The sequence below is a fragment of the Chelon labrosus genome (assembly GCF_963514085.1).
Source record: "Chelon labrosus genome assembly, chromosome: 3".
In the NCBI taxonomy this organism is placed as follows: Eukaryota; Metazoa; Chordata; class Actinopteri; order Mugiliformes; family Mugilidae; genus Chelon; species Chelon labrosus.
The window spans coordinates 15,287,532-15,303,705 of record NC_140339.1 but is presented as its reverse complement, the minus strand read 5'-3'; the positions used below and the strand labels follow the sequence as shown (position 1 = coordinate 15,303,705).

The 16,174-nt window shown below is 42.2% G+C and overlaps 2 protein-coding genes across 2 annotated transcripts in view; both read right to left on the bottom strand.

Moving 5' to 3' along the window:
- Positions 1-3,651, bottom strand: part of thsd4 (thrombospondin type 1 domain containing 4) — a 36,851-nt gene extending 33,200 nt beyond the window's left edge. The window contains exons 1-4 of the mRNA XM_084541599.1: positions 3,610-3,651; positions 2,973-3,027; positions 2,724-2,790; positions 1,238-1,557 (exon numbers count right to left, since the gene is read on the bottom strand). Of these exons, the coding sequence (XP_084397725.1) occupies positions 1,238-1,557; positions 2,724-2,790; positions 2,973-3,001 (416 nt within the window). The 5' untranslated portion in view covers positions 3,002-3,027; positions 3,610-3,651. The remainder of the gene's footprint in view (positions 1-1,237; positions 1,558-2,723; positions 2,791-2,972; positions 3,028-3,609) is intronic.
- A 4,097-nt stretch (positions 3,652-7,748) lies between these two features.
- The window catches only part of lrrc49 (leucine rich repeat containing 49), a gene marked incomplete at its 5' end in the record, with an annotated part of 30,948 nt that continues 22,522 nt past the window's right edge, over positions 7,749-16,174 (bottom strand). The window contains 4 exons of the mRNA XM_084541040.1: positions 7,749-8,667; positions 12,108-12,261; positions 14,890-14,999; positions 15,977-16,162. Of these exons, the coding sequence (XP_084397166.1) occupies positions 8,452-8,667; positions 12,108-12,261; positions 14,890-14,999; positions 15,977-16,162 (666 nt within the window). The 3' untranslated portion in view covers positions 7,749-8,451. The remainder of the gene's footprint in view (positions 8,668-12,107; positions 12,262-14,889; positions 15,000-15,976; positions 16,163-16,174) is intronic.

Here is a 16,174-nt window from a genome sequence, read left to right as displayed (position 1 = left end):
GAACTGAATCTGGTCACCTACCATCTCTGTAACCCCCAAAACCAACCGTGGTTTATTCAACTGCGGTCACCTGCTACGTTTGGATCAATTTCTGTTTCTACTCATCTATGTTTAGCTAAATGCCATTTTTAATGAGAAAACTCTCATGGCCCCTTTTAATCAGATATACAACTATTTTTGAGAAGCATCATGGTCCCAGTAGCCAAATCCTGGGACTTTTTGTTTCTATTTGGCTCCTTAGAGTCCAACTCAAACAGCCCCCCATTACTCGGCTGTCAGTGCTATTGGTTTAATGGCAAGCACAACAGGAAGGAGGTCACAAAGCTGCCAAGCACAAGCCGAGCCTTTGACTTAAACGATAAAAGACTAGCTTTCCTCTGGAGGGCAGTCAGACGGCCCACAGTGATGGCTCCAAAGAGTCACTTTTGGACCGGGCTGCTCAGCATGCAGCACAGTTGTACGGGCTCTTTAAGGATTTGAAGATCTCAACAAAGACAATCGCTGCAATACTGAAGATCTAATCATCATCACATCATGAATTGTGGAATAAAGATTGATAAAGAAAAAAAAAAACTACTTGGAGCATTGGTTCACCACCAGTCATCTAACAGCTTAGGCCAGGATGTGACAAAACCTTTTTGTCTTTCGAGATAGCAGTTATTTTGGTCAAGAGACAATTTGGACTGCCTTCCGTGGCTTATGCATCTCATGGGTTTGCAGTTCGCAGTTGTTTACAGTTGTGCACAAAAGAGCACTTAGTGTTCCCATTCATCAGTGTCACAGAACATTTCATTGTAAAACTAAATAAATAATTTATATTTGTCAGAATGACTGAAGTTTTTCCAGATGCTGCTTGAGCTGTCTTCAGCAGCAATTGCCTGCCCCAGCTTATTCTAATCCATGATGACCTACATCTGTTGGATAGGACCATTACTCTACTGACACCCTGCAGTCTGATTCTGGTATTTAATATTCTTTTGCATAGATTCTGTAAGTCCAAAATATAACATCTAATTTAGTGTCATAGCATCTGATTCACATAATCTACATACAAACCATCCAGTGACTTGTTGTAACCTTCATGGAAGTTCCTGTTTTCATTATTTCTTCTCATTGGTATCTAAATCCTTCACTATGCTAAAACAAATCACTGACTTGGAAAGTTTGGAAACGTAGTACGGTTATTAGGTTGTTTTGCAGCCCACCACTTATTCCATCACTCTGTGCAAGATGATACCTCTGTCCACCAGGTCTGGTCTCCTTCTCCCTCCTCGGTTCTCCGCGGCCGCTGACATTAGAGGCTCTGCCGGTGCCACGGAGCAGCGGAACTGTAGGCCGCAGGGCTGATATCACATGGCCTTGCTGCTGGGGCTGGACACCAGCTCCTCTGGAGGGGTATTGAGACGTGTACACAGGCAGACAGGGCCTGGTCTGTTCTTGCACACCGTTTCCGCATGTCCGGGAGCAGGCTGACCATGGCCCCCAGGTGCCCCAGGAGCCTTGACTTTGTCCATGCTCTGCTCTGAACTCTTGTTGGGGCTCTGCCCTCTGAGGAACCTGTATGGAGAAAACAGCCAAAATTAACAACACCACGAAGTGCAAATAAGTGAGATAGTGCCACAAGATGTGAAGGCCAAGCACTGATGGAAATCCTCCATCAACAAGACTTTAATCTCTGCAGATCATGGACTTGTATAAAAGCACAAGTCAGTGACCTCATCTCATCACCATGACTATCCTGCTTATCCGCCCCCCACCACTGTTCATGAAACAGACCTCTGTTCACGGCTATAAAGCTCTGATTTGCCTAATTAGTGGGTGTCTGTTAGTGGCCTCTCCCCCTATTGGCTACCTGCATTTCTCACTGTTGACTCTATCCCGCTGTACAACTGTGCCAGAGACGTATTAGCGGTGATCACTACACTCTCTGTTTGAGGAACCTGCCAGCAGGGGCCCTGTGCCAAGCTGGCTTTATCCGTGGAGACGCGTGGAAATCCTGCTCTTTAAGGAGCACTTTGTCTCCATTCACAGCAACCTCTCTGGGCAAACACATGGTCGTAGTAAAAGCTCAGCTGCCTTTGACTTTTAGCGGATGGAAAGAGAATACAGAAGCAGTAGGGTGAGTTGGCAGGCAGCTCTTGTGCTGTCAGTCATCCAGTGCAGCTATTCAGAGAGACCTTGGACCTCCCCTCCGCCTCTTCTACTGCCTCAGCTTTTCTAACTCAATGTCACTGTCATCTCTGGGTCAGCAACAGGTCACGCAGCTGAACTCCAACTGGAAACACGTGGAGCCGACTCGCAACGACTCCCTGCTAACTGACTGGATTGTCAGTCTGTCAGTCTGCTCCATCCACTTGGTGCAACCACAAGTTTCTTCCATGTGGCTCCCGCGGAAACAGGGTTCAAGAGGTGGTTTGCTGACAGCTGACATCAGCCCTCTCTGTTCTGCTGCAATTGACAGGAGTCTTCACTTTCCCTCACTACAAGTTCACAGATTATCACGTGTGCTGTATAGGCAGACGAGACACAATCATGCATGCCATCTTTGAAGATGAGCATTCCACCCACCTGTGCCAGCCAATTAGATTGACAGATAAAACAATAAAAACATCCTGGTAGTATTGGAGGGAGGTCTCCCACCATGGAAGCAGGGGATATCAAACATGTTAAAACACAGATGTATTTCTTCTACAAGCACCATCTGCTACGCAACTGCCGCTCACCTTCCTGTGGTCTGATGTGTGCTGGCTGTCCAGGAGGTCTAACCAAAACAACAGCAGCACAGAAACTCTGTAGACAAGAGAGAGAAGTGGAAACTGGTCAAATGGAGTAATTGACTTAGATGTTTTAATTTACAGAAGCTGTTCAACTATTACAGAAACGTTCAGTTCAGAGAATCAGGGACACAAAGTTGGAACACGGAGATTAATTTGCATTTAAACTCAAAATACATGCACAATGTATTACATTACCTGACAATCCAGAAACTCGCTCCCTGCATAGTCCCTGGTTTCTTAGTGTTGGACACTTAAATGTAAGCAGAGAAGTTTACATTAGCATAAATCTGAATGGTGGTGACCTTTTTAACTCCGCTGTCTGTGTAGTTACAGTCTACGGGATCTAATCACTATCCAGCGACAGAAAACAACACCTTTTTAGTGTGACACACTGACTGTATCCAAAGGAAAATTATACTACTTTACTGGCAGCTGGGCCTCACAGTGTCATAAATAACAAAATCTGTCAAAATCGTCTTTTCTTTTCCTTTAAAAACAACTTCTGCCACTTGGCCGTGTGAGTTGACCTCTGACTTGGCTCCTAATGAGGGACACCCCCATGCTGAAACTGCTCCCCCTTTAGACAGCAGGTTTGACGTCTAGGACTTTCACTCCTCACCACAGAATTCGCTCTTCCTTTCCACCCTGTCAAAACTTAATTAAACCAAACAAGAAGGTCTGAAAGTCCTGCAGACAACTACAAAGGTCACTAACTGCAAAGAGGGGGGTTATAAAAAAAAACAACTTTCTATGAAGATCAAACGATTTCACCATGTAATCATTATTATGAGTACTATGGTGTTTCAGTAACCTGCCATAAATCATCACGTACCTGCAGGTTGTGGATGCGAGTAAGTATTTGCTACTTCGCTGTACTTTCTAATCAGTGTCCTATCCGAGCGCAGGTATCCTCATGCTCGAAGCATTAATCCAGGTAAAACTGCAGGGTTCCCCTCCAGAGACTTGAGCCATGAAATTCACCTAATCCGTACCCTGAGCTGGAAATCAAACCCTGGCGCGGTGTGATCTCCGCGCCCTGGTCATTTTGGCGACTCCGGTGAATGTGCTGTTACGCGCGAAGACACGGAGTGTCAGAAAGCTGGAAAACTACACGGCAGAAAGCAAACACCCTCTGCTGCGCCCCCTGCCGCTGCTCCTACTTTGTGAGTGGGTTTGGTTTGCGTCTCATGTAAATATGGAGGTGGGAGTCTCCTCCTATTCCAACTCAGTGAGCGGCGGTGGTGGCGCGCTGGGATATGTTAAATACTCAGCCCCAGTGCCTCTCTCACCTCCCTCAGCGTGAGATGTCCACATTGGAGCAACAGGCAGGTAAACGATCTAATTTATCAAGTGAGTGGAAGCCAGATCTCAGAGCTTTTCCCCTTACCCTTGACCTTTACATGACACCAGCTCAGTCGGTAATCCCAGTCTGAGTTTTTCGCAAGCTTTCCAAGTGTTGACTCGGACTCTTGGTGCTCTGTATTACTATTTTTCATCATAATCAGCATCAGTTAAAAAGAAACCCCAGTATTATGTTATTATCCCATTTTTGCCAGATGATAATTACACACGATATAGGTACTTTTTTCCTCTTATTTCCTTATTCTGGCAAACTCCAGTTCATACCTTTATACATAAAATGAAAACTGCTTCCTAAAAATGACCTTGTGGGCCTTGCATTGTGCTCAGTATAGCAGCTGTATTGTTTTCTCATTCATCACCCAGATGGAGGAACATTTGCAGCGGTTTATATGCTGCTTGATGTATGATGTGCTCATGACCAATAGTAGCAATTTCCATGAAGCTACCATTCACTTGACAAGTGGTCATCTGTTTTATCAACTAAACTGTCACACAAACAAAACTGTGCACGGTGACACAGTGGGTAGCGCTGGTGCCTCACAGCAAGAGGGTCCTCGGTTCGAATCCCCGGGGTGGAGAGGGTTCGATTCTCAGGGCCTTTCTGTGTGGAATTTACGTGTTCTCCCCGTGTTTGCGTGGGTTTTCGTCCCTTGTTTGCGTGGGTTTTCTCCGGGCACTCTGGTTTCCTCCCATCATCAAAACATGGGTGCTAGGCGCTGGGTCAGGTTGGCCCACAGTGGCGGCACGTGCAGTTGCAGTGGCTCAGGACTAACCCTCCATCCAACCATGCAATTTTGTTGTATAATGACGACTAAAGCACTTTACCTTTACCTGTACCTAACAATCCTGACTGGTATTTTTTTTTTTTTCCTAATTTATGGGAATTGTCACAAAGGTTTGCACACTTCTATATATATACAGTCCACAGCAGTAGAGTGTAGCAGTGTGTATTTTACTCCAGGTTGAAATCACTGTAGTTTACATTTTTATATTTATGACCGTGGGCCCGGCGTATTGTTTTCTGTTTTTCTTGTTTTAGCCTTTATTTACTTTGATAAAAACAAAACAAAGCTATGGATAGTTCAGTGGTTTATGCCACAGCAGCTCATCCTAACCAGGTAAACATGCTGGGCAACATAAAAGGCAAATATTGTGAAATCTGCATTTTCATCAACTCACCATATCACCGCACTGTAACGTATTTACTGCAGGGGAGCTGCTCTGGTCGCTGCCCCCACTAACCTCCCTCATAGGCGCATAGATGTGGATACTGCTCAGGAATTTGCCTTTAACCCCAATGTTTCCAAACCTTTCATAGGCTGGCAAGCCTCTAATTAAGGCACTGTTAATGAACTACTGTTCCAGATGACCCACTGATGAGGACAGAGTAGTCACTGGCATATCACAGGATCAAAATGTGTAATGACTTGCGTCTGGACATACACTACACTGGAAAAAATATCTATCTATGATAACATTTGGCAAAAAAAATATACAAAAGAGTTCATATAAATTTATTTGCAATATTTATTTGATTCGAAGATACTAGCACTGGTGATTAAGGTACTGTAATCTGATTCATCGTAATTTGATTTTATTTGGTCGATTTACTAGCAAGTGGAATCGCCGTTTCAGATGATTACTTTTTACAGTGCAAGGCACACAATAAACAATACACTTGGTTCATTCCAAGAGAAACTAATAGCTGGTCCTGTGAAGTGGAACGAATTGGAAGCCATGTCTCCAGACCACACAAACGTCTATCAGAGGGTTGAGCACATCAACACAGCAGCTTCCAAACCAGCACTTAGGTTTGATTGCTTGCCATTCACCCAAACACAGATTATGTAGATAATATTGCACAGCCCTAGTGAGCAATGCAATAATGCTCTTTCTCCCACTGCACTCTTTCGTTAACCTCCACCTCTCTGGACAGAATTATCGTTAAAACATCACACTATTAAAACTGTAAAGTTTACAGCTGAGAGTTCAGGCATGAAGCCCAGGGACAAATAGTACTCTGTGAAATGCTAACTAAGAGAAACAGAGGAACAAGAGGTTGAAAGAAATATACTTTTGTCGACAAAGTATAGCTTCTTCGCGGCCTTCTGAATATGTTTTCACCATTTTAATTTTCATTACCTGAGTCCTTCTTGGCCGACACGGCGTTGTGAATTAGCAGAAGAAAACACTGCTTTGATTTACCACATCGCTTTCAGCTATGATCCAGTTGCACACTTAAATAATAGCCATTTTGATGATCAGGAAAGCGAGATTAACTGAAAACATCTCACAATGAATTCACTCAGTTCTTCAGCATGTCAGTTATCATAATTATATAGTATAACCAGATGAATCGTGCATCCAAGTTGTGTAGAATATCATCATATCATAAGTACGACACTCGGCTGTAGACAGTGTTGTTACATTTTGGGCAATAGGTCAGAAAACTAAAATTATAACTAGCAAGGACAAAAAGTATCGCTTACAGATGTTGAAGTGCATTGTACCAACAATACACTATATGTCCCTGTGATGGACTTTTAACTTTACTCACCAGGATGTGTGGACCTCATGTTATTCATGTGCTGTGCTGCCTTTACTTTGTGGACCTCAAGACGTACTGCACTGTCAGGGCTTCTAAACTTCTTTTCAGTGATGAGACATTGTTCCCACTCTCTGTCACTGTGTTTGCATGCTGTCACTTCTCATGTAGCTCTGTCAGTCCTTCGGGGCTCAACTTCTCTCACAATGTTGACAACCTTAGTCCCATAAAATGACAAAATGTGTCAGCACAAAGCAATGTTGTTTATCCAAGCTAGCTGTATTTTTCTGATAGTAGACTTTTACACAGAGGGGTTTCCTGTCAACGCAGAACGCAAGGCCTTCATGTGAGCTCTTCAGGGGACAGCCGCCCCAAAAAGCAACACAGTGTTCTGTCATACGTCTTGTACAAAATGTTTAGATGCTTGGGTTTAACTTCAGATGAACCGCTATACTGAGAAATTACTTAAGGAACTGAAATAAACAAGCATTTTACAAGAGTGTGTGAAGGTGTGCTTTAAATTCAACGTTCGGGAGACAGTATACCACCTGGAGGACTGAGATGAACATTCACAGAGGTATTAAGAGAACAAACTAATTAAAAGAACAAACCACACAATTATCAGCACTGAGAAGAAAAAAACAAAAAAACATAATATACAGTACACACTGATGTTCTGGTCTCCTTTAAGCTAAATACCTGTGAGCAAGGCATTGATCTCCAGCGGGGCGAATGACACAGCACAGCAGCACTTGTCAGCTCCTTGGACGTGTGTACGTGTGGATGGCTCCTCGACTCGCCTGCAGTTACTCCTCCAGGTGGCTGCTAACATGTCTGATTAAATAAGGGTTAAAAGTTTTTCGTTGGCTGGTTTTAGTGAGGGGAGCACGAACAGGTGCTGAGAAACCAGTGCAGGTTTTACCCCTTCAGGGAAATTCCAGTCTAAATTCATAAAACCTCAGAGGACCCTTCACAGTTTTGAGACCTCCTAGCACGCACGCTCTGCTCAACAGGAGACCAGTGGTCTGTGAGGTGGCAATAATGTTGTCTTTTAAAGTGAATGCAGACTGCCCTAAAGACACACTTTAGAGGTGGATTCATATTGTAGGACAGGAGAATGTCTGCACATTAAATAAAACTGATTTGCCTGTAAGCCCGGACTTCAATCCTCCTGTGAGATATTAGTACGAAACAAATGCAAATGGTGTACAAACTCAGTGTTAATGCAGAATCTTTTAATACTAAGTACAATACAGAAAATCAGTGGTAAACAAAGAAAGACCTTGTCCTTGTTTGTGCCCTTGCATTTACGTTAGGCAGGAGGAAGTGACAGAGCGATGCATGAGACGCATGTTAGGACAGAAAAATCATTCTAGTCTCAAGAAAGGAGACACTGGTCATTTTCAGCTGATGGTAGTGTCGGGGCAGAGGGGTCATTCAGGACGCTCTTAAAGTGCACAGGATGCTCCGTAGGAACCACAGTGCACCACGAACCAATAAGTCCTTTTAACGTTTTTCACAGTTCTTAAGAATCAAACTGTGTCTACATTCAGTCAAGTTGCCTTTATCATGACTATTTCTTCAGACATCCTTAAAATGATCTACATCTATCTCAAGAAAGAGTGTCCAACAGACTAAGAAATATACCTTTCAGTGATTCAGTGATGATCTGATGGAGTTTGAAATGAAGCCAAGGAGGTGCCTGGGGGTAGCTATGTCCACATGTGTGCATGTGTGTGTGGTCAAAGATTGAACCTTTGGTCCCTCTCACTTAGTCTCAGAGAGCTTGGCCAGGCTGGCTTGGCGAAAGGCTGGTCGGTCCCTCATCTCCAACACACAGTCTCTGACCATCTCTGCAAACATGGAGGGCCAGAGCTTGTGCAGAGCCTCACCCTTCAGATTGGTGTCTGATGCCCTCTGGACCAGCTCCTGGAGGTACTGCTCTATCATGGCAGCACGCTCCGACGACTCCACAGTGCCCTCCTGTGAGGAAAACAGAGAGAATACCATTCGTTCGACTTTAATTTAACAATGGCAAGAGAAAGTAAGTAAAACCTTTGGAATTACCTGGGTTTCTGAGTAAAATGTTTCCATCATACTTAGAACTGCATCAGTCATATTCGTATTATGTCCGATGTGAACGGCTGTTTGAGCTCATGCAACAGTATCTCTATTGAATATCTTCCGCAAATTTAATATTCATTTCCACTGTTATGCAGATGACACCCAGCTCTACCTTTCCAGCAAACCTTCGTCCACTCTCCCACCCACCTCCCTTACTGATTGCATCTCTGAAATAAAAACCTGGTTCACCCAAAACTTCCTTAAACTAAACAGTAACAAAACTGAAGTCCTCCTCATTGGCACCAAATCCACTCTATCCAAAATCGACAGCTTTTCTCTTAGTATTGACAACTCCTCCGTTTCACCCTCCCCCCAGGTTAAGAGTCTGGGTGTCATCCTTGACAGCACACTATCCTTTCAATCCCACATCAATAACATCAATTACTCGGTCTGCTTACTTCCACCTACGTAACATTAATCGCCTCCGCCCCTCCCTTACCCCCCACACTGCCGCCATCCTTGTTCACAGTCTTGTCACTTCCCGTCTGGATTATTGCAACTCTCTCCTCTTTGGCCTTCCACACAAATCCCTCCATAAACTTCAACTAGTCCAGAATTCAGCTGCCCGCATCATAACTCGAACCCCCTCCATTCACCACATCACTCCTGTCCTTCAAGAGCTTCATTGGCTCCCAGTTCAGTTCCGCATCCAATTTAAAGTCCTCTTGTTTACTTTCAAGGCCATTCACAACCTCACCCCCCCATATTTGTCTGATCTCCTCCATGTTCCCACTCCCTCCCGCTCTCTACGATCCTCTTCCTCCATACATCTGTCTGTCCCTACTGCCCGTCTTACCACCATGGGGAGCAGAGCATTCAGCCACTCTGCTCCCCGTCTCTGGAATTCACTACCACCCCAACTCAGAAATATTGATTCATTTCCCCATTTCAAATCACAACTCAAAACATATCTGTTTAAAACTGCCTATTCCATCTGATGACGATTGCTCTGCCTTTCTTTTATTTTTTTGTTGTTTTTATATATATATATATTTTATTCTTCTGCTGTTTTTTCTTATGAATGTATGTACGGTGTCCTTGAGTGCCAAGAAAGGCGCCTTTAAATAAAATGCATTATTATTATTATTACTATTATTGGGTTATGGTCTGGGCACTCACAGGGTCACTCAAAAAAAGCGCATGTTATTTGTTTAAAGTAATTCTATGGTAGATTTAGTTCGGGGTCATTACTATGCCGCAACACCAAATAGCTACTAAGCTTCAGCCAACAGACAGCAACAATGAGGTTATCCTGAAAGACACCTCGACGATGCCAATCTACAGAACATCTCCTCAGTAGCATTGTGAAGTACAACATTAGCAAACTTTGCTGGAAAGAAGAGGCCTCCTCTCTAGTGTCCTACCATCAATACATGTCCATTCAATGACTTGCATTTTGTGGATTCATGATCATTTTGAGATATTAAAGAAATCCAATTTGTCTTTAGCTGCTCCTCTGCTTTGTGCTTTTGGAGTCATCTTATTCGGGTGTTTACTCCCAGGGACAGTCCCTACATTGTTAAAACATCTCCGCTGAGTAGATTCCAATTTTGTAACTCCTGATTCCAATTAGCTTTTTTGATGTCATTATTCAAGGCGCTCACATACTTTTTTCCAGCCGATACTATAAATGTAATCGACACTGACAAGAACAATACAATGATTAGTTTGTTCAGACTGTGAAGACAACTCTGACTTTTGCTTGCTACTTACGTGACGTGTTGAGAGAGATCTGAAGAAACGCAATAACATTAAACTGCTTTCCGTTCACAACGCCCTCAGATAAATAAATATATTCAAGATGGTATTTAACACAGTATAGAATATTTTCTGATTACCTGTTCATCTTTTAGTTGCCAACACCACCGGCTATAAAGGTCCTGTTGTGCACAGCTTTTTTCTTTTCTGAAAATTTCTGTGTGTAAACTTCAGCCTAATAACGGTCAGCACACTATCTTTCTCCTTACTCACTGATGGCTCTCTCTTCATGTGTCTCTCTCACTGTTTGGCATGACCTCAGCCAACCATGTCATTGCTGTTAAATATGTTGTCCTCTGCTGCTGTAAGCTTTTATTTTAGTTCAAAATTGAGTTAACATCAGAGTTCTTACTATATTAAACACACCCTCACCCTCTTCTCCTCAAATCTGAGGACGTCTCGACTGAGTCTAATCACGAAGACTTTCATCTTTCTCTTGTTGTGCATGTTATTACATATAATCTGTTCACTCAGAAAGAAGTCATTCCTGACTGATATGCAACAGTATTGGAGACATTGACAGTTTAGGAAAACAGTTATATACTGTCAGAAACGCTATGTCATGACAAAGCATGAGCTAGTTGGTAGTAGCATAAATGATATTCGAGAGTTTGTTTTACAATGCGATTGGAAAAAAAGATAAATTAATGCCATCCAGATCCAGTTGCGCCCAACCAAAACGGGATGAAACCACAATTGTGCTACTGCCAGGTTTACATCAGCAAATAACGAAGAGGCCACGGTAGTTATAGTATTAATCTCCTCAGCTGTGAGTGGGCTGTCCCAAATCCCATTGGTTTATTGTAGTGGAATTTTATAGTGAATAAGGATTAAAGTAATATTTAGCACTAGGACTAAACCCACGTTCACTGGTATTAGCTGTAGCTTATTTGGTTGAAGAAAGAGGTTTTCAGAACCCAGAAATTACCGTTAAACCTTTGAGATGTAACGTGGGGTTTATACGCCATGTCAGCCAAAGCACAGTTTCTAGTAACACTAGTGCGACTGATTCAGTTTGTTAACCCCATTTTAGTGGGCACAAATGGAAGCCTGATTTTCTTGACTTCCACTGCCTAGTTCTAAGGATCTGTCACTTTCATTTTGCAAATGACATGGTAAATGTATGTCCCAAGAGCAACAAGGATAATAAGCAGGTGATGATAAGGTATAAAATGGCAGTACAATGTATTTTTACACAACAACTGTTTCTGCTTTGTTTTTAACAATTAATGAAGGATGTAGGAAACCATAATCATGATCTACTGCATTCAGCAAAACATCTGTGATGGCAGGTGGCGACATGGTAACACCTTTGAGATCCACTCTTTTTGATATCTAATTCTAGCTCTTTTTGTGAAAGCTGTAGTTTCGTCATAAAGGCCCGAAGTACAGTGGACACTTACTCTACAATTAAACAAGGCCCTGCTGATTGCTAGCAGACGAATGTTGACGGCTGATATGGCAACCTAACTAGTATCTTCAATCATTTTAAGAGTCTGATGCCATTTTCTAAACCGCTGTGGTGTTAAAATAGAGCAAACCTCAGGACTTTCTGCACTGCAGTCTCTGCTTGGGTAGTTAAACAATGCCCTGCTCAGGCCTTCTCCCATGAGTTTTCCGTTATCCCGCAGCTCCTCTGGACTCAGTCCTGCCCGCCGGCCACGACCCTCCAACAAGAACTGCAGCTGCCGCTTCCTTCAAGGCGAAGAGAGAGAAGGGTGATTCAGATACAGAAACACGCAGAAACCTGGGGAGAACGTGTGGCACCAATTGAGTGACACCAAGGCAATAAAGGTGTGCTCCAAAAAAACAACAACACTCTGTCACCTTCATGCTGTGAAACATGGTTTTTGAGAAAGAGAAATGCTTGAAAAAAATCCATGTGTACTGAAAGCTGGCATTGTGCTGACCGCTCAGAAAACTGTCAAGCATTAAATGCTTTGAAACCCCCTAATTCATGAGATGGCAACACTACAAACTGCCTTAAATGAATTTAAATATATGAATGATTTTACATTTAAATACACTTCACGAAATGTCAGTGTTTACTTTTATTTTCATCACACTCCACCAAGACGTGTAAACGCAGCAAAGGAAACTGTTACGTAGACTAAGTGTTGCTGTCTGTCAGTAGGAAATCCCATGTGATACACTACTGCACCAACATGTTCTACAGGTCACTGCCAGGATGCTGAAATAGTCTTTTCAGAAGAGGCCGGAGGCAAACATTCCTTATGAGATAAGATAGTTTGTAAAGTGTGTGTGTATGTGCCTGAAAGCATTGGTGTGTATCAATCACAAAGAATTTTGACTTAACAAGGTAAAACAAGCTTAAGGAAGCCTGATCTGCTCAGTGTGTGTGTTTTCTTGTGTACATACACCTTATGCATGCGCATGTTTGTAACTGTCAGTGGGAGTCACATGGACTTCAGAAATAACTGCTGTCAAGCAAAAGCTAATGTAATGTAATTGTGTGTAAAAATCCTTAGAAAGAAGAGCAGTAATAATCAGCAATGTCCAACTGAGTGAAAGAGTTCTTGTGCTAACAATTGGTCATGTTGAATGAAAAACTTTACTTACTTTAGTTTCTGACTGATGTTTACAGACACAATGCTACTAGCGTCTGTTTAACGGCCCTGCATTACAGTTACCTTTAGTAAGATCAGCTTTTACGCAATAGTTTTCCTTTGATGCATTAACTTCAGTAGGGACTGCTTGTGATGACTCCTACTAAGTAGTTAGCACTCCTCATTATCATTAAGGGATCAAGTTCAACAGATCGTGTCAGGCAGAAATCATGTGAATACATGTGTGCTGCCTCAATAATAACAGCTTTGTGATTAAAAAAACCAAACACTTTAAGCCTATCGCGTGGTAGACTAGTGAACAGAGTTCTTAATGATAATAGCCCAAGAAAACAGAAGAATCACAAATTAAATTGTCCTACTCATGGAAACTCATGTTGCAATCAGTTATGGAATATATTGCAGCTTAAGCTTGAAGCCAGTACTGTATGAGAGGGTGGAAAAGAATGGGAATGAGAGCAGACATTAGGGCCCGTCATAAAACATAAATATCTTATTGATTGGTGGAAGCAGTCTCTCATGTAATTAAGACACAACGCTCCAAGGAAAAGTGAACTCTGGAAAACATTAAATTGAAAGAATTTCATTCACGAATTCTGTAGTTTAGGCTTGGTAGTTCTTATTAACATTAAGTGGGCCATACGTAGGAGCATAGGAGCATGAAACCAGGTGGTGATGGATCTTCTAATTCTAGGAATATTATGATCTTCATCTACTCATTGACCTCTGCATGAAACTTGACACAAAAGCACACAAATGAACTCAAAATGTCTCCGTTGGGTTTACGCATTCATAAAATTCCCTTTTCTGGTTGTCCAGCTAGGAGGCAGCTGTCCTAAGGTTTACTAGCTCTAATAACTAGTTGGTGGGTCACTTAAATTCATTGCTAGGCCCACACACACTAATAGGTTTCTCAAAAATGTCAGGAGCTTTTTTGAAGTGTTTATTGACCAGACATTTTGATCAAATCTACCAGAACAGATGTTTCCCTCTCATGAAGATGGCACATTCTCAATATTATTTCCTCATCACCACCACCAGCGTCTAGACTCTGGGGACTTTCCATCACCCTGGGACCATCTTGTTCATATCACTGCATCCTTTGGTTATCTTATTCCTCCTACATGCAGTCAATTTCATTTTACTTATTTCTCAGTTCCTCCCAATTGAAAATAATTTTTTTGAATAATGCTACCGCAGAAATTCATGTAAATGTTACATACGTATCTTGACCAGCAAACCTGACAATTTTCCACAAGGAATACAGCGTGCAATTTTGCTTTCAAATTTCTCAGTTTAGATTTTGCTCCTACTAGAGCAATTAAAAACAATCTCGTGCGTGACAAGTTCACCAGATTTCTGCTTTGAGAGGATGTTTTTCATTGACCCAGGATGACAGACCTCCAAAGGTTTTTGGCTGGTGAGAGAGGAATGTGTCGAAGTGCCAAGTACCCACCCTTGGCCTGACACATAGTCTAATACCCCCGGCTTCTTGGTGCCAGGCTCAGTGTAACCGTTTCACAAAAACACACTCACACAAATGTATAATGTACTCACAAAACGCTACTCACAGGCATGCACGCACATGTACATGAAGCTATAACTCACACATACAAATTTAGCAATCCACACATTCTGTTCACATTACAACCAAAAACATACACAGTCCAAATCACATCAATATCTGCCGTTCAACTATAATTGAGTTATGTTGTGGTTACGTGTCCGAGAGTCTCACCTGGACTCCTCTAGCAGGAGGAGGAGACGGCACCGTGGAGTTTCAGTGGCTGCTATATGACCCAGTGTCCCAAACACACGCTCTGCAGCAATCACATCATTCATGGTCACCTGAGGTAGACACACAAACATGCACATACACACACGCAAACACTTTTTCATGTGTAACTCAAGACAAAGGTAAGACTTACAGCTTTCTCGTGGCACTTGTCAAGCGGCAGGTGTAAAGTAATTTAAAGATCATTTATCAAATCCAGTCAAAAAGAAGTTTTTAATGTAGAGGAAATATCCTCAGGTAGAGCATTCCAGGAGACACAGACCTATAATTCAAGGCTGGCAACTAGAAAGGGACAGTTTGACATTTTAAAAAGTACATTTTTCAAGTTCTGATAGAGAGTTAGATGAGAAAATGAAAACTATTCTCATATTTATCTGTTAAATATGAAGCTGCAGTCAAACATCTGTTAACTTTACATAAAAAGACAACAGAGAGCTAACCTGATTCTGTCTGAAGCTTAAAAAAGCCACCTACACTATAAGCACAGCTAAAGCACACTTTTTGTTTTATCCAAAGTGTGAACATAACAATTTACAGTTTTAAGGGGGAGGTTTGTGTCAGACTTTCTCCTGGAATCATTTATCACACAACCAGGTCAAGGAACTTATTGCTAACAGCTGAGACATAGTCCAGAACAGGATGTGCATTTTACACTTTTACTTTCTCACAAACTAGAGATAATAGAACATATGAATTAAGTGCCTTCATAGATAAAATGTTTTACTTTTCCTTTGTCTATTCTAAGCTAAGCTAACCTGCGGATGGATGTAGCCTTATATTTAACAGTCAATAGAAAACTTTTAGATCTTCTCATCTAAAGCTCTTCCACAAAGCAAATTAATGTTTCTACCAATGGTGACAGTTCTTTTAATATTCAATTTGCACATTAACAATATTTTATTTTTGGGTCATAAAACTAATCTGTTCCCGTACAAAAAAAGATAACATATATATAAAAACCATATAATTCCAGGTGAACTTGAATCTTATGCATCAGAAGGACTGCATTAAAAACCAAGCTTTTCCTCACCTCCTGGCCATTGATCCTCTGCAGATTGAAGTGGTTGAGGCGGTAGATGATGAAGGAGCGCCACAGAGCCAGACTGACCACTGGGTTGCCCTCTGGATGGATGGTCAGCTGGTCTAGACGCCTCACCTGAGCCAGGGCCGCCAGCTGCGGCAGGCGGCTGATGTTGGTTTCCAGGAAGATCAGGTGCTACAAAGAAAG